This window comes from Protobothrops mucrosquamatus, unplaced genomic scaffold, assembly GCF_001527695.2.
Source record: "Protobothrops mucrosquamatus isolate PMUCROS unplaced genomic scaffold, P.Mucros_1.0 scaffold623, whole genome shotgun sequence".
Classification (NCBI taxonomy): Eukaryota; Metazoa; Chordata; class Lepidosauria; order Squamata; family Viperidae; genus Protobothrops; species Protobothrops mucrosquamatus.
The window spans coordinates 166,433-191,866 of record NW_015386919.1 but is presented as its reverse complement, the minus strand read 5'-3'; the positions used below and the strand labels follow the sequence as shown (position 1 = coordinate 191,866).

The 25,434-nt window shown below is 36.1% G+C and overlaps 1 protein-coding gene across 1 annotated transcript in view; it reads right to left on the bottom strand.

Moving 5' to 3' along the window:
* The window catches only part of FAM13B (family with sequence similarity 13 member B), a 48,845-nt gene that overhangs the window by 19,935 nt on the left and 3,476 nt on the right, over positions 1-25,434 (bottom strand). The window contains exons 3-13 of the mRNA XM_015817692.1: positions 24,882-25,094; positions 22,886-23,060; positions 21,399-21,540; positions 20,024-20,193; positions 11,123-11,164; positions 9,971-10,117; positions 8,518-8,644; positions 4,289-4,353; positions 3,292-3,346; positions 2,837-2,984; positions 96-161 (exon numbers count right to left, since the gene is read on the bottom strand). Of these exons, the coding sequence (XP_015673178.1) occupies positions 96-161; positions 2,837-2,984; positions 3,292-3,346; positions 4,289-4,353; positions 8,518-8,644; positions 9,971-10,117; positions 11,123-11,164; positions 20,024-20,193; positions 21,399-21,540; positions 22,886-23,060; positions 24,882-25,094 (1,350 nt within the window). The remainder of the gene's footprint in view (positions 1-95; positions 162-2,836; positions 2,985-3,291; positions 3,347-4,288; positions 4,354-8,517; positions 8,645-9,970; positions 10,118-11,122; positions 11,165-20,023; positions 20,194-21,398; positions 21,541-22,885; positions 23,061-24,881; positions 25,095-25,434) is intronic.

The following is a 25,434-nucleotide window of genomic DNA, read 5'->3' as shown; positions in this document are numbered from 1 at the left end:
AACTCTTCAGAAGGCAGCAGGTAAAAGGGGTAATTTGAAAGCAACCATAAACCATGAAAGAGGCAGTAACTGAATGTATGGCGAACCATACTTACCCTCCCCTTCTCTCTGTAGATGCATTGCTTTGAAATCAATGAGGGGAAAAGTGATAGGGCATGGCGCTAATAAATGGAAAAGAAAATGGCAAAAAATACTGAAGTGAACACATCGCACAGTTAGAACAAACTATAAATAACACGTAGGAGTACAGCACCACATAGAAAGTCTTCCAATTGACTCGGGGCCAGGTCTAAGCACTCAATTCTCAACTGAATGGAGCAGTTAAAAGGTGCCCAACAATATTCAAGATGAAGCCCTTTATCAATTAAAAGCCTTTCCAGAAGTGTTCCAGAGGTGACAAACAAAAACCACATGCTTTCCCGTGTTTAACAAAACACATTTCAAACAAAAATAAATTTATGCACAGGACAGATTTTGCTCACATATGTTTAAAAATAACAATTATGTATGTGTCCAACATATGCATTTGTCCCAATTAACGAGATATGCATTTTTAAAAAGAAGCAAATTTCTGACACACAATAGAACAGGTCTAGAAATCATTAAACTAAATCTAAATGGATCTTAACAATAAGATTAATATAAAATAATTCAATCTGATTCGAAAAAGAGGACAGAGAATGAAGAAACCTAATTCAGGATCCAAAGAGATTTGCAGAGCACAAAAGGGACTTTTGGCTTAGCCCTTAATCCTCCCCTTGAAGTAATCCCTAAGGTCTGAGGATATTCTTGAGCTGCATTCAATTAATCACCAGAAGGGAAACAGTTCCATTAACTTTGGAACTGTTAATGCATTGCATTTCTTTGGATCCTATTCCTAGAGTATAGCAGCAAATAAAACAAGAAGCTACTGCTTAAACGAAGAGCTATTTTAAGTATAGTTATGTGATCAAAATACATATGTTTTATCCTTAGAGTCAGAGGAACGTTAGAACAACCATTATCATCCATTTGGAAATTAATATCACTATACTATTAATTGGTTCAGTTTGCAAGTTAAGCAGAAATCATAATCTTGCAGTTTGGATGTTGCTATATGAATCAACAAAAGAAAGCAAGAATTACTGGTACCTTCCAGGCTCATTCTCAAGAGAAACTATACTTTAATAGTTTGGCATAATGCAGGAGGATGTACCAATTATTAGAGGAATAACTTGTTCAACTAGAGATAACTAAAATATAAGCAGCAAATATGACATTTCATTTTTCAAAAAAAATACAAAACAGTTTATATTAATGTTTTACATGCTCTTAGTGTACACTTACTCCTACTGGGAATCTCTATGTGTTTCTATTATACAAAAAAAAATAACTTGAATGGTCAATCCAATGGCTGGGGGAAAATATTATCTTCTCATTTTGAAGAAATCTGTCCAATTGGCATCATGAGATTAAGCTACAGTTATAAAATAGCAATAGCATTTATATGGCTTACATATCGCCCCATAGCTTTTCATAGCACTCTCTGGACAGTTCACAATGTAGAAGTATTATTTGCATATTGCTACCAACAATCTGGATCCTCATTTTACCAACCTCTGTAATATAAAAAACTTTTTTTGACAACTTAGATTGCATGAGGTATAGAGGTATCTTTTTCAAGCTATCTGGAAAGGCAGAACAATAATTGTGTCTCCTTATATAAGGGCTTCTGGGAGCAACCATAAATCCTTACATTTATATCCAACAATTATATCCAACAATCAACAGTCTTTTGATTGTTAATTGTATGGAAAAATATATTTGACCACATAGAGTTGCATTACCAGGAGCACCATACAAAAGAATTGTAAAAGAAAAAGATAATTCTGAAATTGAATATACTGTTCTAATATAATTTCAGCTGTTGCAGATTCTGAAATTTTCTTTAAGACTTTTTCCTGGAAGTAAAAATGCATTTCTGCACTTCATGGTCAATACATTCCCTACCCCCAAAAAGAAGAATCAAACCCATTCCTAAATATTACATAAAACAACATTAGTTTTATATTGTACATTATAACTATAATTACTTCATGAGATCAATATGAATGTTGATGTTCCAAAATAGAGTGTTTCTTTTAAAATTTGCATATTATAACAAATGTATACATTGTTTCTATATAAGCAGTCATAATTATTTGCTGGCGTATTATAGCCATGGTAAATACGATGGTTACTACATCATTATTTGTTACATGGATATGTGTTTTATCTCAAGAAAAATGATGTGCGGGAACATAATAGAATTATCACATCTTGAATTCTTTAAAAATAAAATGGGCAGAATCCCATTATCTCCCTGATAAAAAACACAGGAAGTGTGATAAAGAAGCTCTAGCTAAGCTCCCTCATACATTCTTTTACAGTGGAAAATGGGGTTGGCATCATCAAAGTCAACATATCCTCCTTTTCTTAGCTATAGGACTATGCAGGAGTAAAATACCCTTCACACAATTGTTATAATGATCCCCAGCAATCTCTGCAGTTTATAAATTGAGAAACAAGCATACCAAGCAGTACACAAATAATATTCTTTAAACCCCTACTCTCTCAGACTTCAAGCAGATTAAAACAATTTGTTAAGAATTACTGATAACTTCAACTAACAGTATTTGGAAGTTTCAACTTCCCAAATCTAACTTTTTCTTCTACTGATTCATTTCAATAGACTTCATCTAATACCCATTTGAAATATATTATTAAGTATCAATAAATACAAATTTATATTGATCATATATTTGAATTTTCAAAATTAACAAAAATTTTGAAAAACATCAGTAAAATCAAGATTTACCTTCCCATTTGTCACCACCATTCACATTCTTCAAATCAAGATGTGGTAAAGAGGCACACAGTGTTGCTTCAGGAGCATTGTTATTTCGGTTTTTCAATTCCTCCAATTCATTTTTCATATTTTGATCAGAAATATTGCTAACACAATCCTGTAAATAAACAATACACTATTATAGGATCAGCAACTTCCAGCATACATTTAAATTTTTGTTTTGTGGATTTCAGCATGTTTTCCTGATTGATAAAAAAAGAATGTGAAATATAAGCAAGCAATTAAATAAATCAAGCCTTTACAGATATGTAAAATAGGAACCATACAAGAGAATGTCAAATACTACCTATCTGTAAAAATTACAATTAATATTCATGCATTTAAAAAGTGGAAATACATTTGTGGATACATATTTAACATGTGCCTAGATTTACAAGGGAAAGAAAAAAAAAGCAAGCTCTCACCAGAATCATGTGTGACGTCATTTTGCTACCATCATCAAACAATATACAGTCTTGCCTATAAAGGAAGTTAGGACATGGGAAGATTATTTCAAAATACTTATGATGGCAATTCTTATGCACTCAACTCAGTCGTATCAGTACAGTTTAAAACAAAGTAAACTTGGCTTCTGTTTGATAAACCAGAACAAAGAACTTTACACTTACAATTATCCCCCCTAATCTAGTGATATTATTAATACACACACGTGCATGTGCACACACACACACACACACACAAACTAGTATCATGGCTAGCAATACATCTATGTATACAAAGCTGTAATTATGATTTGTCAATTTAGATATGGCAAAGCATAGTGTACAAAAGAAATGGTTTGCAAAGCATTTAAAATGTTTTCTGATTATGATTTAATAGTAACTAACAAATCATGATTCCTCAACTCAAAAAATCATAGCAAACATTGTTCAATGTGTTTCTTCATGATTTATTAAGCTAAACCTGGATTTATTGCAAAACTCTAGTTTAGTTGGCTTGATAAATTGTAAAGAATATTGTTTACTTGTTTTTCTGAAATTTTAATCAATGGTAAGCAAAATTTATAAAATAATTTCATAACGTAAAAATTAGTTGACACAAAAGAAAGCAAACTGGCTGAGTTGAAGGTGAGAGAGATTTTTATACACTATGAAACTATTTTCTTACTTGGCTCTGGGTTTTTTCCTACTCTAAAGGCAAAAATCACAAAAGCTATGTTAAATTAACCTTTCTGTATCCTGTAACAAAAAATAAGGTTACAATCCTGGCACTAATACAATCACTAAATATACTCAGTCCTAAATGCCCTGAGTATAGACATTTTATCTGTTCTTCCAGCAACAGATAGATGTCCTCATACTAAGGAAACTAATTCTGGAAAAACAGTTCCTCATAAAGATAACATCAATAAAAAGTATCTTGCCCCAGACCCAATGTTCTCTTGTATACTGGAGTACATACTTATTTCCAAAGGGTTCTTTATCTTCACCTCCATCATCACATGGCTTCAACAATACGCCTGCAGCCTATTGGTGAAAACAAAGACCTTAGCATGGTAACTGCCATTCTGTTTTAAGGAAGGAAGAAAGCTACAACAATCTGTGGTTCTAAACAAATTTAAAATTTATTTAAACTACTTAGTTACTTTAACTTCTGGGGGAAAAGTTTTGAAGTGCCCTGCTGAAGTATGCTAATGTAGATCAATTTGAGGGCTGAAGATGTAAACAAAATATTAACAACAAGGATTCTGAGGACTTCTCTCAGTTTATGCAGAATGAGCCATCTGCTGGACTCTAAAAGATACTATTAATCCTTGTTACTAAATAAAGCAGCAACATGGACAGAACGTTGCTGGAAGAAAGCACTCATGCCACTAGTAAAAACACCCAGTTAAAACTGGCTTATATGTTAAATATTATTTTTAATATCTGCATTTAATACAATCAGAAAATCACATTAAAAGTGATTATAGACTAATCCTTATGAACAGCTGACATAGTCAAATACTCAATTCACTGCTAAGCAGTAATAGCGTTTCTTAATATAGCCTCTCCTCTGTGCCTTGGATCTGAAGATAGCTAAACATACTTCAGATAGTTTTAAAATCATTTGCTCTTTTCCTTTTTAGGTAAAGCACATTTTATTTCTAGGATATAAAATGAAGGCGGTATTCAGTTTCCAAAGCCCTAACCCAATTGCTGAAAACATATAATTTTTAATGTGACAGAAAGAGAACTTATTTAAGTAACTGGAAATAATATTTTAAATTGATATGAATTATATGTACATTCTGATTCCACCATCTTTTGGAATACAGTTTCCAGAACAACATTTGAAGGCCAAATGTCAATATCATCCTAAAACTGTTAGATATTTCTGATATTAATAGGGCTAAATTTTCAAATAAACAAACAGGCCATTTGTAGACTAACTTTTCAGTTTGAAATAGGTACTACTGGCAAATTACTTCTCCCAGTTTATTGTTGATTTGTTTTGGGGTTTTTTTCATCTATTTTTCCTTCTTCGATGTTATTTTCTGAATATTACATGCAAAGGTTACATAAAGATTATGCCATTCCAGGAGTAATTTCACAGTTTTTCAGAAATCATGTGAGGAATTCTGGAAATGATGTTCCGGATGAAACTTGTTTATTTGGGATAGTATAACCCCCAAAACACACTGAACTACTTCCAGTTTGGAGAATTCAAAAAACAAACTCCATCAAACTATCCTTGAAAAGGGAGAATCTTCAGGAAGTTAGCATGGCTTACTGGAAGAGCAAAACAGTTTAATGTTTTCCAGAATGCCCTGTCTCTGGAAATTATAAATTTTGCATATCCCTAATATTTTTTCTATTTCTATGGCTTATATCAGAAGCCATTTACTGTTATTATAAATATATGCATTAAATTTCTTGGCTGTTTTGATTTGAAGAATTTAAAATGGTTCTGTTAACAGTGACTACAATAACAGCATGATCTTATTTACATATTCATTATAATGGGAGGAAGGGCAAAACTATTGTACATCACAACTGAAAGTTATATACATACTAATATCTGCATTTTCCAGAGAAATTCCTTGAAAGAGTACATATAGGATTCTTAATGCAATCACTTTAATATTTATAATATTCATATAATGGTAACATGCTAATATTATGTAAATCTTAGTAAAAGAAGTTAACAAATGATTCTAATATAAATATAAAGATGAATAATTCAGCTATGCTTTGCTAGGATAGTATGGTAATAGAAAATCCCCTGCAAAACATGCTAATTTAAATAAGGAGTACTACATAAATTAGTTTCCTACAAAGCTATTATCTTCCTTTAGAAGAAAGTGATAAATTAACCGTATGCTATCATTATTTTCCTTTTTAAATTCTGAATTTCTTTTATAGACCTGAAGCTTCTTTACAATAAAAACTCCTTTTTATGACCCTTAATCCCTTAATCCGGGGGAGAGTCGAGGCGACTGAATGGAACTGAGCATTTACTGGCTGGATGCCTTTTCTGACACCAGGCACAGATTTTTTTTTCTTTGCACCCCAGGAGAGAAACATTTGCTGCTACCTAGAATTAAACTCTCAACCTTCTGAGTGGGAGGTGGACTTCTTCATCACTAGGCCACCACGCCACTCAAAACTTTTCTACAGTGTCTTTGCTAATTTTTTGCTTTACCTTTTATTCACTCAGAGGCAGGATTCTAAAAAAATAAGGTATTTTGCAATATTCTTGGGAATGTAGCTCTTGAAATAGCATGTCACACAGGACAGGGCAAAAATCATGTTTTGCACAAGCATAAATTCTGTCAAGAAAAAAAGACCTAGGGCTAGCAGGAACAAAATTTTGTTTGTTTTTTATAACACTGCTTTAAGATTCTCAGCAAGTATTCCCATAAGTCTGGAACTAAATATATAGATATAAGGAAATACATATCTATAAATATTTTCAAACGTGATCTAAACTTTAGCCTTCATTTTGGGTGGAGAGGAGGCGGTTCCAGACTGGTTAGCTGCTTTACGTTTCTAGGCCTTGGTAAAAGTGTTCCCTATTGTCCTCTGTCTTAGTCCTTTTATAAATATATATTGTAGGGCTGTGAAATGCTTTCAATCAGATTCAAAGGAAAAGAAGTGATTCAGAGCATACACAGGTATACACACTGCATATGTCAGCAACACTTTAATATAAATATGTCTTTTCCAAAGTTATGGAAGGCAGCTACTCACTCTCAGGAAAAGACATAGCTGCTTTGTAATTGCTGAGAAATGTCATCAAGTTTCCCAGCTCCAAAGCATATTTTTTCCCCTTCAAAACTGCTGTAGTGAAATTGCAATGATTATCTGGAACTCACAAGTATGCACAGGATATAGTGAGCAGACACAAAATGGGGCATTTCCTGATATTCCTGGGGGGGGGAGGAGGGAGCAGGGGCTGACAAAATGTGGGACAGTAACACTTTGGAACTAAATTGTATGGGAATAACATTACAGCTTTCTAGCAATTAGCCTTTTTTCCTTATAACAATGAAGGTTTAAACATAATTTTTGGCTGCTATGTAATGAGAACCCAGATTGTTGGGCGCAATATGCTGACTCTGTAAACCGCTTAGAGAGGGCTGTAAGGTACTATGAAGCAGTATGTAAGTCTAACTGCTATTGCTATAACTACTCAATTTCCCAGTGGCGAGTAAGCCCTAACATAGGTCTCTGCAGAGAAAAGAACAAGATTCTCTGGAAGAGTCCTCAATTGTCCTGAAATGATCTGATACAACTCCCTGCTTACCCATCATGTTGCCTGGATTATCTTGAAAATATCTTTTATTTTCAATCCAACTAACTTCTTACAGGAACAAATGTCTTAAATTTATATGTGTTCCTTAATGGATATTACACTTGGCTTCTTGTCGGAGTAGAAGGCAGGGAGAAGAATGGCAAAGTAAAGTTTTAATTTGAATTTATGTTTGATGCTTTAGTTAAAAGATTAAAAATAACAGATGATGAAAAAGTCATGGAGAGTACAGTCTCCTGAGCCAAAAAGGAAAGGGAACTTGAAAGGGTGTAAAGCTTGCTAGCATATGGGAGGCTTTAGGAGCAAGATATAGTATTTGCTGGACATGTTTAATGTCCAGAAATACGGCACAAGATTCATATTCTGTATGGAGAAAAAACAACGTTCCTATCTATTGTTACATGAAAATGGCAGAACTGTGCTTACAGGAGTTCCAAATGAGTGTCTAAAAACAAAGTTCTTATAGTTTGGACTACCACTTGCCTTTTCAAGCTGAATTTACAGGTGTATGGAGCATCTGCCAGCTCAAGTTCAGTTTCAAGAGAGGAGGCAAACTCTGGCCCTGTGGCTTGCATGACCTGCCTAGCAGACTGGATTAGATTTGCATTCCCCACCCAGAGTTGCAAAGAAGAATTATGATGGTCTATGACCATAAAAAATACTTCATTTACAAGGAAGAAACACACTCATAGTCTGGAGACTCTCTTATATCAACAAAGAATGGGAAGTGATATTGTTATTTTAGCTAGTTTACAGCAGGATAACAATATATTTACAAAACAAATACTAATAGTATTCCTTCTAGTTATATTTCAGATTGCACTAAAATATTTTCAGACTACAGTTACAGGAAACAAAACTCAAAATGCATGAAGCATATTTTATGCTACTCTTACCTGATTATTTTCTTTATCCTCAGACACAGGTTGTACAATTTCACTGTCTAATTTAGTGCAATTCACTGTTTCAGAGCAGTCTCCAAGATTCTCATAATCTTTAGTATTATTCTTTTCAGTATCATCCCTAACAAAAGGAACAAGATGCTAAATAATGAATTTTACCTGCATAAAACTATCTGGTTATGGGTATAAGTTAAGGACTGTAGGCATTAACTATTTTGGTGATCATAATATTCTGGATTAATGAAATCAGAATATGCTTATAACAGTCTGTACAACTGCATTCAGAAAAGAAAAAAAAAGTAAATTCCTAATATCCATTTATTATTTAATAAGATGCTCATAAATGTTATAGCACAAAAATACATATAACATTCTACTTTTGGGGAAAACTTAATACTGTTCCTACCATATCCAGCAATAGGCTGTAGATACTGCAATAATCCCTAGACAGATATTCCCCAAAGCAAGGAGTTTAAACTAGCGATAGAATGTATGTCACAGTTGGTTCATACAAGATGATCACACTGGAACCATTCTGAAACATGCGACCTCTACGAAGCAGAAGATGCTACCTATTCAAACACATTACCTGAAGAATTGCTTCAGAAGAAGTGGAAAGAAATGAAATTTCCCCTAATGTCACTAAACCAAAGAATGGACATCTAAAGGCACTAAAGATGCTGCAGGCATCTTTGTGCTACAGGTAGTCTTCTATTTACGATTACTTATTCAGCGACTTGTCAAAATTACAATTCTAAAATAATGGACCTATGACCCATGCCCAAAGTTATTACCATTGCAGCATTTCCACAGCTACATGACAAAAATTCAGGCACTTGACAGCTTGCCTATACCTACAATCATACAGGCACTTCCCCCACATTACTGCCCATTTGTTTATTTATATTTCATATTTCTTAATAGCCCATCTCCTTTTGGCTGCCCTGGACCCTGCCTTGCAGGGCAGCAAGCAATCCTGCAACCACATGGATCTACAGCTGCTTGGCCGGTAAACCTCAGCAAGCAGCAGCAAGCATTTTATTTGCAGATGGCTAACATCGCTGAATATACTGTCAGCAACAACAATCTACAAATTATAATCCTTATTTAATTAGAATGTTCTGCAGGTAAATCATGACCTGCCACAGTCTTACAGGAAATTGATTTGAAGAAAAATGCAACAGAGCATGAATAAATTATTAGGACACTATGAAATCTCTTAAGAAATATATTAAGGATAATGGAAATGCTATCAAATATCCTCCTCCTCATCACTGCCATCATCTTCATTCATTATCCATACTATCATCATCACATAGTGCCCAAACACTACAAACAATAAAATTTCATTTTGTTACTATTTATTTTTTTTATAAAAAAATCATTTTTATTTTAAATGATTAATTGATTTTTGTAATCAAATAAGCAATATAAAATAAAATCTTACCGGTTGTTAGATCCTTTTTCATCTTCCTCAATATCTCCTTCGTGACACACCACTTGGTGCTGTAAATTCTTGAGATCTTGATCTATGCTGCTCTGCAGATCAAAGAGATGTTGTTCTACTGCTGCTCTAATTGTTCTTTCCAAGATGCTTGAAATAAAACAATGGTATGTATTAATAATCTATTTTCTTATATGTAAATCATGTTGCTCAATTTTGTTCCTAGCAAGCAGAGGATATTCAACTGAAAAGAAACTAATTTATTCATTCACTTTTACTAGCAAATAGAGCAGAGAATGTGCTTACGTTAAAAAAATATTTTTTTCTGACGCTCACAGTTCAATGTGATACAATGTGAAATCTTGTACTAGGTTTAGAAATGGAAGCAGACTCAGGGCAATTAGAAAGAATAGCAACCTGTGTGAGAATTGGTGGTTTAAATGGTGAATTGTACAATATAAAGGTATAATTTAAAGAGAAAGTAAAGAGATACAGAAAAAACAAATGTCAAAAGAAGAAAATTTAGGGTCAAAACAAGCCATGTGCTCTTAGAGCAATAAGAAATGTGAGTATATGGAAGATTAGGAAAAGAAAAATGGGGGTTAAAATTAACAGATATTTTAAATAGTCATTCAATATTAATTCCAAGTTTTTATCTATATTAATGTCATCCAGTATTTATTCACCCAAAGCAAAACAGTGCAAAGGTTCCGTAACAATAGAGGTAGTCCTTGACTTACAACCACAACTGAGCCCAAAATTTCCGTTGCTAAGCAAGACAATTGTTGCCCCATTTTACAATCTTTCTTGCTACAGCTGTTAAGTGAATCACTGTGGTTGTTAAGTAGTATAATGGTTGTTAAGTGAATCTGGCTTCCCCATGGACTTTGCTTGTCAGAAAATAGCAAAAGGTGATCACTTGACCCTAAGACACTGCAACCATTATAAATACGTGCCAGCTGCCAAGCGTCCAAATTTTAATGTGACCATGGGGATGCTGCAACGGTCGTTAAGGGTGAAAAAAATGGTCATGTCACTTTTTTCAGTGCCACTGTAACTTCCAACGGTCACTAAACAAATAGTTGTAAGTTGAGGATTACCTGTATACAATGCAATCATGAATATTTTCTATGCCTATGGGGAATTTATACTTACTCTGCAGAAGCTGGCAAGATACTTAAAGGGGAGAGATGAGCACTGCAATGAAAATGATATACAGAAACATTCAGGTTTCAGTTCAGTTCATTTGAGTATATTGTCATGATTTTCAGTAAGAAACCTAGTATATCGGTAACAGGTTACAAACACTAATAAAAGCTTTAAACTCAGACATAATTCTAGTTGACCAGGTTATGAGTTGCCTTTGCCATTCTTTTAAGATTTTGTCATTCAGCATACTTAAATACAGTCCTTTAATGTAACTTCCGCAAGCAAAACAATACAGCAAAATAATATGAACTGCTAATGGAACATACCCAGGTATTGATCTCAACAATAACTGCTGTTAGTAACCTGTTATTTAATAATGCTAGGAAAGCCATGCAAAATATTTCAAATAGGTGCTGTGCAAAGTGTGTTAACATTAACACAGCACCTCTCTTTGACATGTTAACGCAGCCACATCCTTTGCAAGCTGCTTTAAAAGCTATCCTTAGTTGCCTATGTACAGAAACAGAGTGTTTTTATAAAGGAAACCTGGAGCCCTTATAAGCAGAAGAACACTGACACCGACGTCCCCTAAACTCTGCCGAAGATGTTATCTAGCCTGGTAACAAAACATTCAGAAACCAACCCACAAGCTCAGAGAACGAACCTTCACCCTCAAAACGAAAAATATATGGCCTAGCTTCTTATAAAGATTTTGAAGACAGCACAACTATCACCTTGCTGCTGTTCCCTGAAAAAATGAAGTATGAAAGGAAAAACTATATTCTTTCCTCCACATAAAAAAGGGTTGTGTATTTTTCTTCCTTTCCCTTCAATATACATGAAGAAATTCATCATGCTTTTTACAAGAGTTGAAAAACATTTTTAATTTCCTCCCAGGAAGGCATGATATGAAAGAAGAGAGTGTTTTAATTAACATAGCAAGAGTGTTTATAACATATGAGGGAGGACTTCTTATGACTGGCAGTTTTATCAATCCTTTAGATTAGCATCTGAACACTTCCACCAGTAAAATTGAGACTATTTAAAGGCAACAAAGCATTACTTCTTGGAAAAAAGAATATGCACTTTTGTAATACGTTCAAGATACCATAATCAAAATAAGTATCACGCTCATTAAATTCTACACTTTGTTGTACTTGAGTTTTCAAAATATTGTACAAATTGTATGGAATTTTAATGAAAGTTCTTCCAACATAAGTCCAATTTTGTGTTTCTTTGTTCAAAAAATAATGATGATGATGAAAGGACCATAGGGGTTTTAAAAAAAACCTAGTCAAGTATAGGTTTTGTCATTTAATGTTTTGTCATATTCTTTTCCTACAAAATCTTTATAACAAAGATTAGCAAATCGTTAAAGATGCTGTGCATCTGTTCAGTATTGATCTAAGTAAATGTGATGTAAAATAATAAAAACGACATAGGGGGGGCAAGCCTAAGTCAGACAGCAGTAATGAACAGTATTGAGTCAAACACCCATAATTTGATGAAGTACCAGAGTCATTAAAGAGGGAAGAGTAGTCTCCAAAGAAGAAAGTTTAGTGACTTTGCAGGTCAGGAAGAAATGGAGGTTCCGCATATAAGTTCAAATGATGAATGTCCCAAGACTTCAGCATGAATGGAAAATGTTTGATTGGAAGCTCTAATCAGTTTTAAATACTGAACCAGAGAGACAAATGATAGAGAAGGAACATTGTGTGGAGCATATTGATCAGTTTACTAAGATCTGACTACACAAAAAAAATTCTACGCTTATTTGCAGAAAAGTAGACGGGCGTTAAGTAATTATAGCCGCATCCCCTTATAGTTTAAATATTTCCAGGACTTACCAACAAATTTTCTTCTTTATCAAAAAAAACAAAACCCTGTAAGAGCTTAGCATACCCACAATCTCATAATGTCTCCAAGTTAAAATACCAATTTCAAAGCTTAAAATACAATATTAAATTAGTTTTACAACTGCTTTGTTCGCTACAACAAAGGCCATCTTATTTTTGCTTAAACATAAAAATAGGTCGTTTTTTTCTCAAATCAACCTCTTTTTTTCTTTTACTAAGCAACGGTTAATTTTTGAATGGGAAAACAAATACTTTTCATTTATTGTAACTAATACGAACAAGCTCTTAAACTTGTGAAATGCAATGAAGTACTTAAGCAGCATTAATAAGAGAGGGGCTCCTTGGAAAAGACCTGGCATTGGGAAAGACTGAAGGCAAAAGGAGGAGGGGACGGCAGAGGATGAGATGGTCAGCTAGTGTCATCGACACAATGAACTTGAATCTGGACAAACTCCGGGAGACGGTGGAGGACAGGACAGGAGGATGTGGTGTGCTATGACCTATGGGGCTGCGAAGAGTCAACATGACTTAGCAACTGAATAATAACTTAAGTACTATATTAACGCTGTATTATACTATATACAGAGAATCAAAAGAAAGTTTAACAAAATAAAATATTTAAACAAAATTTATTAAAGAAATGAAGGTGATTAATTTTTAAATAAACACTTGAATATTCAAAGTTTATGTAAGGTTCTTTGATCAGCCAGCATTTTATTAAATCATATACTATGTAATAGTTACATCTGACAAAGTCCCGAACTTTCTTCAAATCTAGTCAGTAAGCAAAATACTCAACATTGCCTCCCCCACCTCAGCTATCTTCAATGCAGTGAATATTCTCAAAAATCACTTCCAAGCCTGAAAAATCTTATTGCTTTTATAGTCTCTTTCATTAGTTTTACAGATTTTAATATTTCAAGCAGGAGCATTATTTGGCTGAATTCCTGACAAAGAATGACACAGCATGATACAGCATAACCATTTTAATATGTTGTCACAATCTGCAAAATCATGTAAATATTCATAAGCAGTATAATTTTAATAAACAATTAGGAATACATGAAGAGGTCTGTTCTCCTTAAATATCATAGATTATATGACTGCAGGGAAATAGCAGTTTATAGCAGAGCATATTTTCCAAAGCAAGTTATTTCCGTTTTAGCATACAATCCTTTAAGTCAGCTTACCTATGTAGTAGAACTTTGAAAGCCATTTTCATTATTTTTCCTATTCCAAATGAACATTTCATATGAAAACACTTCATTGGAAAAAACTAAACAGATCAGCAGTCTCTGTAGCTATTCTGCTTGCTTAATTTAAGTAGTTGCCTCTAAGATAGCACTGAAGTATTACTGCACTAAGTCCTGCAGCCTACATAGAAAAGACTGCAACATGAGATCACTACTGACAGTAAGCTGCCCAATCAGCATTTTACTTCTAACAGGCTTCTGATTTTATAACTCCTGGATACCAGATAGTGGATCATAAGGGCACCTGAACAGATATGCAACCTTAAATCATCACTGAAAAATGTGAAATATATATATTTCATTCTAATTTCAATTATTCCATATCATAGTTTATATAAGCCCTTAATGCAGCCAAAGAATGGGAGATTCAGCTCAAACTGCAATAAAACTGGTTTATTCAACTATGAAAGTAACTAATAATCATCGACAGATATGAATATACAATAAAAGTATCACAGAAGGCGTAGGCTTTCTATCTTTTGGTGTTATTCAATATTAGTTAACAAAATAACAGACTTGGAGGGAACCTTGGAGGTCTTCTAGTCCAGCGGTTCTCAACCTATGGGTCGCGACCCCATTTGGGGTCGATCGACCATTTCACGGGGGTCGCCAAGCAAGGCTGTCCGCCATTTTTTTCCCCTTTTCCGGCAGGTGCCTTACCTCCCTTGAGCTGGGCCAGCTGGTGGTCGGCCTGCTCCGTCTCTGCCGCTTGCCAGCTACGCCTCAGCCGGCGCAGGGGGCAGAACCACGCATGCGTGGTGCTCCCGGGCAGGGAAAGTCCTCGACTTATGACCGGTTGGGTAGTCCTCGACTTACGATCGGTTTAGTCCTCGACTTATGGCCGGTTTAGTCCTCGACTTACGACCAGTTGGGGGTCGCGGCATTAAAAAGGTTGAGAACCACTGTTCTAGTCCAACCTCCTATTCAGGCAGGAAACCCTATACCAGTGATGGTGAACCTTTTAGAGACCGGGTGCCCAAACTGCAACCCAAAACCCACTTATGTATCATTGGGTGCCGGATGGGCATGGCCCATTGGCGTGGCTGCGGTGGTAACAGCAGACTGGGTGGGACTAAATAGTTCAATCAATCAATTCCAACTTGGCGAGATCCTTTTTTTTCCCGTGAGAAGTTGAAATTGATTGAACTTTTTTTTTTTGCACATGGTGGCGGCAGCCTAAAGCGAAAAGGTTTTATAAAACCCAGCTGAAGGCCTAGGACTGGGGCGATGGTGCGTGTGCCCACAGAGAGGGCTCTGCGTGCCACCTGTGGCACACGTGCCATAGGATCGGCACCATGGCCCTATACCATTTCAGACAAGTGGCTGCCAATCTGTTCTTAAAAACCTCCGGTGTTGGAGCACCCACAACTTCTGGAGGCAAGTCATTCCACTGATTAATTGGTCTGTCAGGAAATTTCTCCTTAGTTCTAGGTTGCTTCTCTCCTTGATCAGTTTCTATCCATTGTTTCTTGTCCTGCTTTGGAGATTAGGTTGACCTCTTCTTCTTTATGGCAGCTGCTGAGATATTGGAAAACTGCTATCATGTCACTCCGAGTCCTTCTTTTCATTAAACAAAACATTCCCAGTTCCTGCAACCATTTTTCATATATTTCAGCCTCAAGTTCCCTAATCATTTTTGTACGTGAAGTGAATAGGATTTTTTTTATGTCAGTAAGACATACCAGTAAGCAGGAGGCAGCTACACAAACCTTCACTGAAAGAGCATTTCATGTATGGGAACTCCAGCCCAAAGGCCCAACTAGCTAATTTAGTTTCCTTGATAAAAGCCTTATCAGAAGATCTAAAGTGCTGGGAGGTCTGATGGAATAAGAGATATTCACTAAGAGAATCAAGAAGTTTAAAAGTAAGAATGGTTTTTAGCACATTAAAGAATGGGCGCTTTCAATTAAGTCTGGAAATGGAGCAATAGCGTGAAGATATAACATTTAATCAACGTCCTCCATTTTTGCAGCTGATTTTATTCAGAAACGCTGACTAGAATTCCTTCATTTGCTTGGACATGCAGAAATCTTTTGAGCGCAGACCTAAAGACTCCTAACACCAGGGTACCTACTAGTCCTTGATGCAGATCAGACTCCTTTGTCATGTGGTAAAAGAATCCAACACGTTTTGAACCAAGAAACATTTTAGAGGCAGTCAGTCTATACATTGGTTCCCCCTCTCATTTTATTTGTGGCCCTTTCAAAAAGCCTACTTAATATGATAATTCATCTAATCCTGGTCCAACGCTGCTGTGGAGGGTTATTTCTGCTAAGTTCATGCAGATACGATAGCTCATTTTAGCCATTGCAATGAAAATAATCATCTTACAACCTGACTCTCTTGCCCCAAATTTAGTTCAGTAGCTCTAATTAGCCTTCCTCAACCTACTGCCCTCCAGATGTTTTGGGTTTACAGCCTCTTTGGCAATGCTCCCCCAGCAAAAATATATCACACATCTCAGTACTTGGGGAAAAATGGTGCTAGCTCCCTAGTAAATATTGTTAGGACTGCAGGCATCCATTGCCAGCAGCCCCTTAGATATTGGAATACTGCTATCATGTCACCCCTAGTCCTTCTTTTCATTAAACTTGACATGTCAAATTCCTGAAACCATTCTTCATGTTTTAGCCTACAGTCTCCTAATCATAAGAGACAATTCCAATTCTCTATAGTGTTAGTCATTATTGCAAGATATTAATTAATCCTGCAATTTATAAGATAGAACTATTCAATTTATGAAACAACAGAGCTGAAGACATTCATAGCATCAACATCTAAAAATAAATACAAAGCTGGCATACAAGTGTCAAACATTATCTAGACAATTTGTCTTCAGTACGTAACAGATTGGCAATGAAGTAACTATAGAAATATGGCTAGCTATATATGGGCTTCCACTGTGCCCTCAGTTAAAAATTATATGCAATGAAAAGGTTAAATCCTGAATTAATCATTGTGTATGTGTATGACAAGAAAATGAATACTGGTTTATACGTATGCTTTTAATATGGTCTCTCAAACTAACCCTTGTGAAATAATCAGAAATAATTATTAAAAATAACTGGGCATCACTCTATGTACTCCCTTTCCTCTTTTTACATGATATTGTAAAATTACACTGTGCTCCCCCTTCTAGAATATTCTCCCATCAGAGGTGAGATCTACCCTCACACTCCTGACCTTCTGAAAGAGTCTAAAAACTTGGTTCTGCCACTTGGCCTGGGGCCAAATGTTTAACACTTTTTAACTTTTTATTATATTGTAAGCTGCCCAGAATCACTGTATTGGAGAGATGAGTAGCACAGACATTTAATATATAAAAAGAATAAATACAAATATTATTTCCTATTTTTTTGGTTCATAACAAATTAATTGACTACTATATTCAGGCTGCTATATTCAATACATCCGGGCTGTAATAGAGGCTGTTCCTCTATCCTGGTCCTGTTAGACCTCTCAGCGGCTTTTGATACCATCGACCATGGTATCTTGTTGCACCGGTTAGGGGGGTTGGGGTTGGGGGGCACCGTTTTACGGTGGTTCTCCTCCTACCTCTCGGACCGGACGCAATTTGTGTTGGCAGGGGGGCAGAGGTCAACCTCGAGGCGCCTCACTTATGGGGTACCACAGGGGTCGGTCCTCTCGCTCTCCTGTTCAACATTTATATGAAGCCACTGGGTGAGATCATCCGTGGTTTCAGGGTGGAGTTTCATCAATACGCAGATGACACCCAGCTGTACATCTCCACCCCGGACCACCCCAACGATGCCGCGGAAGTGATGTCCCGGTGCCTGGAGGCCGTGCGAGTCTGGATGGGGAGGAACAGGCTTCATCTCAACCCGTCCAAGACCGAGTGGCTGTGGTTTCCGGCGTCACATCATAGCCAGTTGGTTCCATCTCTGGCTATCGGGGGTGAGTCATTAGCCCCCGCGGAGAGGGCCTGCAACCTGGGCGTCCTCCTGGATGCTCGGCTGTCTTTAGACGATCATGTGACAGCCGTGGCCAGGGGGGCTTTTCATCAGGCTTGCCTGATACGCCAGTTGCGCCCCTTTCTGGATCGGGATGCCCTACGCACAGTCACTCAAGCCCTCGTTGTTTCCCACCTGGACTATTGCAATGCTCTCTACATGGGGCTCCCCTTGAGGTGCACCCGGAGGCTCCAGCTAGTTCAGAATGCGGCTGTGCGGGGGATTTTGGGGGCCTCTAGATGCTCCCATGTAACACCTCTCCTGCGCGAGCTGCACTGGCTGCCGGTGGCCTTCTGGGTGCGCTTCAAGGTGTTAGTAACAACTTTTAAAGCGCTCCATGGCAATGGACCTAGGTATTTGCAAGACCGCCTCCTACCAAACACCTCCCTTCGACCAGTCCGCTCTCACAGAGAGGGCCTCCTTAGAGTGCCGTCGGCCAGACAATGCCGGCTGGCGACCCCCAGGGGGAGAGCCTTCTCTGTGGCAGCTCCTGCCCTCTGGAATGACCTACCTCCCGACCTACGTACAGTTGCGGACCTGCGCCTTTTTCGCCGAGCCCTGAAGGCCCATCTATTCCGTGCAGCCGGCCTGGCGTAGTTTGATTATGTTTTAGTGGGGGTTTTTGTATGGGGTGTTTTTAGAACAGGCCTGTTATTTAATTTGATTTTAGAACAGAAACTATTTATTTATTATTGTGGTTTTTAGTATCGCCTGTTCACCGCCCTGAGTCCCGTAAGGGAGATAGGGCGGTATATAAATTTAATAAATAAATAAATAAATAAATAAATAAAATAAACACAAACATTATTTGCCTACATTGCAGTCTTAAAAAAGACAATTTTAAATGGGGTTCTACTACTGTGTGTTTTTTTTTTATTCAAAGGCCTTATGTCCATTTAGGGATACACTAGGAAGCAATCGGATATTAAGAAACTATATGGAATTACAGCAAATTGTCAAGTTCCATTTTTCTTATTAAGACACCATGTAACTTGAGTAGTAGAAATCCAGGAAGACACAATTAGTGGGATATTATCTTGACTTCATCTAACATTCTATATATTAATATACCCTTATTTCCCTCCTTTTGTTAAAATATATATGTCAATATTATTACACGCAATGTTCAATATATTAAATCAGGCATGTATTCAAGGATACAAATTTGGAGTCACTACAGGAATTGAAACACACACACACACCACCCCAACAGTCCCCTAAAGCAAGCTTTGGGATACCCCTAGCATCATTATGGCAGAAGCCATGCAGTTTTGCAGTTTTTCCCCTGGGATCAGGCTAGCCACAGTGGGAATGCTAGCTCCTGAACATTAACTAAACTCATTTTATATTCTTACAAAGTTTTTTTTTTTACCATGCATAAAGCAGCAAACAAGTCAGAACTTTCAAAAATTGTTTCAAGCTAAATTGTTAATTTTGGCTCATGCCGAGTTCTTGAATGAAACAATAAAAATAAGAAACTATTACTTCATTAAATTGTGAACTGTTATACGAAGCATTGATATCCTAAAATTTTGTCATGAGTCCAGAATTCAAAATGCAATTATTTTAAACTCTGTATTGCAGGATCAGAGAATCACTCTGGTCTAGATGAAGGAAACTCAGGTCTGAAACCTTTGTGTCAATTTGACTACGTTATTGTGTCTAAATCTTACTTCTGTGACAGAAACGTTGGAAAGTTGTTTCCAAAATTTTGCATAATTAAAATCCTAAAATTCAACACTAAAAACAGAAGCATACTGTATATAGTACTGAAGTATAGTATAGTGTACTGCCTAGTAATACCATCCTCAGTATCTTTGCTAATACCTTGTTGAGGCTGAAACACTACATGATTCCAGGATGCTCTCCATCATATCTTGAGATTCTGTATCTTCCCTATATTTTGGATCCTCTGTGTTTTCTTCTTCTTCCTCTTCTTCTGGCAGTTCTTCAGACTGCTCAAGCTTTATATCATCTTCATCCAACAAATCATTTATCTTTAAAAATAAAAAACAAGTAACATCAAGACCTCATTTTCTCAGATAAAACAAATTATTAGATGGCACACACTGGAGGGAAAGTGTATGTTCATAAATAAAGTGGATCAAACTTTATTGATACCTATGCTTTGGATCTCAACTCAACAAAGAAAACATGTACCAATGAAGCCCTGGACTCGTAGCCAGTGATAATCATATGATATATAACTTTAAGCCAATACACAAGAAGAAGAAAAACCAAAGACATCTATTCCTTGAAGAAAGCCACAAGATAAAAGAGATTTAATGTGGACCTTCTTTAAGTAAAGTGGACATAATATCATGAAGAGTAGCAGTGTTCTCTAGCTTAATAATACTGAAATCTCTGCTCTCCTTATTTCTGAAAGCAATTCAATGAAATCTCAGTCTAACACAGATGCAATAGACTAAACTAGTGTTCAAATTTCACAACAGGTTTGTCATCTATTTTCAAAGTCTGCTTGGACACACTGATTCTGTGCATATGTATTTTTCTTGCTTCTTACTAGTTTTTGTGCTTATTTTTCCCAGTAGGAGACAGAGATGTTAAATAGTAACATTAAATGAACTGGTTTGCATAACTATTTTTCACACTGCACTTGCAAAGAAAGAATTTTTACTTATTTTATTATATTTATTAATTTTTTATGCCACCCATCTCCCCTATCAGGTAACTTAAATAAACTACATACATATAAACTGGAGCATGCTGTAATTATTACTGCCAGATGAATGAATTGAACAAAACTCTTTTTGTTAAACCATGATTTTGTCTTAATTTAAATATCAACAATTTAAATCATGACACTGCACATTAGTGGACATATTGTATTTGAACACGTATACTATGAGAAAATGCAACATACTTTTCCTCATGTTGCAAAGAGAAGAGAGAGGTATGAAGAGTACAATGACAAGGCTAGACTTGTCCACATCTCATTAAACCATAGGTTAGCGTTAAGATTCCCCCATGAGAACTGGTTTTGTTTAATAACTGAGTAAAATAGCTAATAACTGCAGCTAGTTCAAGCATCTTCTGCACATGGTAAAAGAAAAGTTGGGAACATAAATGAAACCTAATTAGTAAACTAAACTAGAACTTATAAACACATTATACAGCAAAAGGTTTCTATTTTTACATATTACAAATATTTTATCTATCCAAAAATGCATTAGTTTCTTACCTGCTCAGTTACTGAACTTAAATCATTAGATGAGAAATCTTCCTCTTCATTTTCAAAGAGTTCATCATAATTCTCTAGCAGTCCTGCCATTATTCTGCTAACAAGTTCTTGCTCTTTCAGATCCTCCACATCTGTGTAAATGCTTTAAGAATGTCCAAAACTAAATTCATGTTTTTTAACATTATTTTATCAAGTGTTGTTACTATTTCCTACTCCAGGGTTACCAGAGGTAAAGGTTAAAATATATATTTTAATACATACCATTTTCCTCCTAAAGCTAGACAACCTTCTAAGAGCATCATCTACAAGAAATTACCATTTTGGTTTGTCTAGCAAACAGAGCCACTGCTTGAGTTCATTTTTGCCTTTCTGAAATTAGGAGGAATGAGGTCTATTCATCACAGAAAATTAATCAGAAAATTATTTACTATGCGTTCTAAGCATCTAATACAGTGGTGGCGAACCTATGGCATGCGTGCCAGAGGCGGCACTCAGAGCCCTCTGTGGGCACACGCGCCATGCCCCGGAGATGGCAACTCTCCCTCTTCAAGCAGCCGCCTGCTAACTCGCCGAGGTTCCATGTGGCCAGATGCATCTCGGCACGGCTGGTTTCCCTCTCCCCACCATCCCGTCCCTCCTGGCCTCGCATGCTCTACTTTTCCCGGGCATGACCCATTGCATCGCCTCCTCAGCTGTCAGCTGGCCATCCAGCTCAGAGGCGGCTTCTTTGAACTGCTGGCGGCGGGCTGCGGAGCCCCCGAGTGCGCCGGTCGAGGGGCCGGCAGGCTATGGCTGCTGACGGACACCGTCAGCCCCCATGCGCTCACTGGCCTCTGTGTGCGGGGGCCAATGGTGTCAGGCAGCAGCCACCCCGGCCCTTGCCTTGCCCCATGGCAATGGCACCCCCATCCTGCCTCGCCTCACCCCGCAAGACGAGCCTCTTGCCTACTGCTCCACCTGCCAGAGACCCCCTGGATCTCCCCAACCCTGCCCACCCCCACAGGCGTCCCTCCTCACGAGCAACATTGAGGTGACCACGCCCACCTTGGCCACACCCACCCAATCTGCCATGACCACCACAGCCCCGCCCACCCAGTGGGCCACGCCCACCTGGCACCCGGCAATAAATAAGTGGGTTTTGGGTTGCAGTTTGGGCGCTCGATCTCTAAAAGGTTCGCCATCACTGATCTAATATAATTGTGGAATTACATTTGAAAGAATAAGTAATAGGCAGATCCAATATTTATACAAAAATTGAGTTTTGTTAATTTAAAATAATTTAGCAAAAGAAAAAAGTTCTTACACTATTTTAATAGAAAAGCTAAATTTAAGAAGCATATAATTTTACATAATATTTAATAGGATTTGCTAAATGGATAGAAATAAGGAAGGTAAAATAAGTTACTTAATAGTTAAGATTACAGGAGAAATTTCTTAAATACACTTTTACTCTAAAGTTTCATTAGGGGAGGGGAACAATATCTTACTGAAAGACATCAGGACCAAAAACTGCAGCCAATGAAGTTGCAGACCAAATCTCTTCATGATGTGATGCTACATTAGCTAAAAATCTACACAGAAACTTTAATAAACTGTAATTCACAGGTGGAAGCTGTTGCAAGAGGAATCTTAATTTTCTTCCAAATTCATCTTCATTATAATCTGCAAAATGTGATAGAATTTTCAATAAATTTTAATGCACTATTCCACATTTGATAAATTTCCATTCAAATACCAGTATGAAGTTTCATGTTCAATTCCATTTTAAATATGTTACTTTTAAGTAAAAAAAAAGTTTTCAATAATTGAACATTTTTCACCTCATTTTCTGCAGATTTTAGCAATCCTTTCCTATCATCTCTACTTTGTTGTATAATTGTTTGTTAGTTTTATATTATCTTTATCTTTGTCAGATGGATTTAAATTATCTAAAGTAATAGATATGAAAACAAAATATATTTTAATATGTAATAAAAATTCCCATTCTCTCCCTAGTATTGCAGTCATTTTATACCAGGAATTAACATTTGAAGCTGTTACTACTTCTATAGTTTGTATAGAAGTATAGAAGACTTTCCATCTTGTTGACAGAAAACCTGACTGTATTCTATACATTCATATTAATCAAAACCAAAACACCAGGAGAACACACAGATACCAAGTTATTAAGTTATTCATTTCTTTTGGATCAGATTGGCTTTGAAAAAGGTATTATTAGACTGAAAACTAAACAAAACATTAGATAAAAAGATCTATATTTAAATATAATACATGCAGCAATTAAGAGCTATATTCTGATTCTGTTTATTTATAATGGTTCAAAGAATTCATGCACATTGCTCAGCTGTTGAGGTTAAGCTCTTTATTAGACCCTCGTTGTGCAGGTCTGTGTTAACCTTTTTGAGAAGCTGCTTTAATGCCTTTTCCCAGTTATCTGAACACACAAGTATATGCACAGAAAAGATATGTCAGAATTGTTGCTAAAACAAATACTCAGAGGACCTAGAAAGAGGCCTGAAATGAGTGCATCAAACCTTTAACATATAGTTGCCCTTGACATTTCTGAACAGCAAGTTCACAAGGGCACGTTGCTTGCCTTGCCAACCTATATCTACCTATGTACCAAGATATGACAGTCACTTCTAAATCTATTTTATCAATATTAAGAAAAATATAGTTTAGCAACTGATTGCCAAACACTCAATAGAAGAAACTGAAATATATAGGTGCATACATTCAGAATATTTTTCTATTAAATATAGAATGTTTCTGATGCTAACTAAAGAAATATGAAATATCAGTTGAAGCTATCTTTCAAAACATTTTCAAAATATCTAAACTTTCAAAATATCTAAATTTATTTGTGGTTCCATATGTGTTGAAATGTTCATGTAATTTAGATATAGTTAAACCACAAGAAATAAAATGCAAGGCTATTTTGACACACATGGACTTCACTCAGTCCATCCAATACATATTCATGGAAAGGTCAACCGCCCAGCTTTTATATTAGATTGTTTTCAAATTTCTGAGAAGGGATCTTATAAAAATAGCTATGTCGGCATTTTAAGACAATTTCTTTTTTCTTTTTAGTTTTTCAGATATAAAGATAGGGCCAAAACCTACCTCTATATATCCAATGGATATAAAATTAACAGATCTTCAAACCAAATAAATCATCAATAACATAGTGTGCATTTATGTGTGTGAAGAGGTGCATAGATATTACAATATGACCCTAATAAATGTTCTATTTACATAAAGAATTATTAAATGGGCCTAAAAGTGGGAGAAGTGTATATTAGTAGACTAGTGCTATTTCCACTACATATAGCTTCTATTTTATCAATATAAAACCAAGGTTCCCAGTGATCTGGATACACATTTGGAATGTTAGAGGGAAACAATTTTCAGGCATTTTAAATTTCCAAATTAACTATTTCTAAACAGTTTTTTTCACATATATTGAAGTCATTCCAATACCTTGAGGCAGTTGTATCAAATGCATATGAAGAGTGCCAGGAATAACTGGTTCTGGAAGTTCTTGAAGAAAATATCTAAGAAGACTAATAGCAGAAGGTACATCTGCTTCTTTAACCAGGTCGACATCTTCTCCATTATCATATCTTTGCCGAAGCCACTCCACTGTTTCTGCATTCCCGTTGACTTGAAAAAGTCCTTCTTGCTCTAGACCTCCTTCAAATAGAATGAAAAAACAATATTCCCTTTTAAAATGAAAATATATTCATTTCTTACCTAAGAATGTCACAAAAACAGGCAAAAAAGATGATCCTAGCCAATGCTGCCACCCAAAGAAACATTTACAAACTTCAACAAAAATATTGGAGCAGTGTGCAAAACATTTATCGTTTAACAGTGAAACCCATAAAACTTCCCATTTCAAATGTGAACTATTCTTTTCAATGGAAAATAGGCTGAAAACTTTTTAAAGGTTGTAATAATAATAATAATAATAATAATAATAATAATAATAATAATAATAATAATAATAATAATAATAATAATAATAATAATA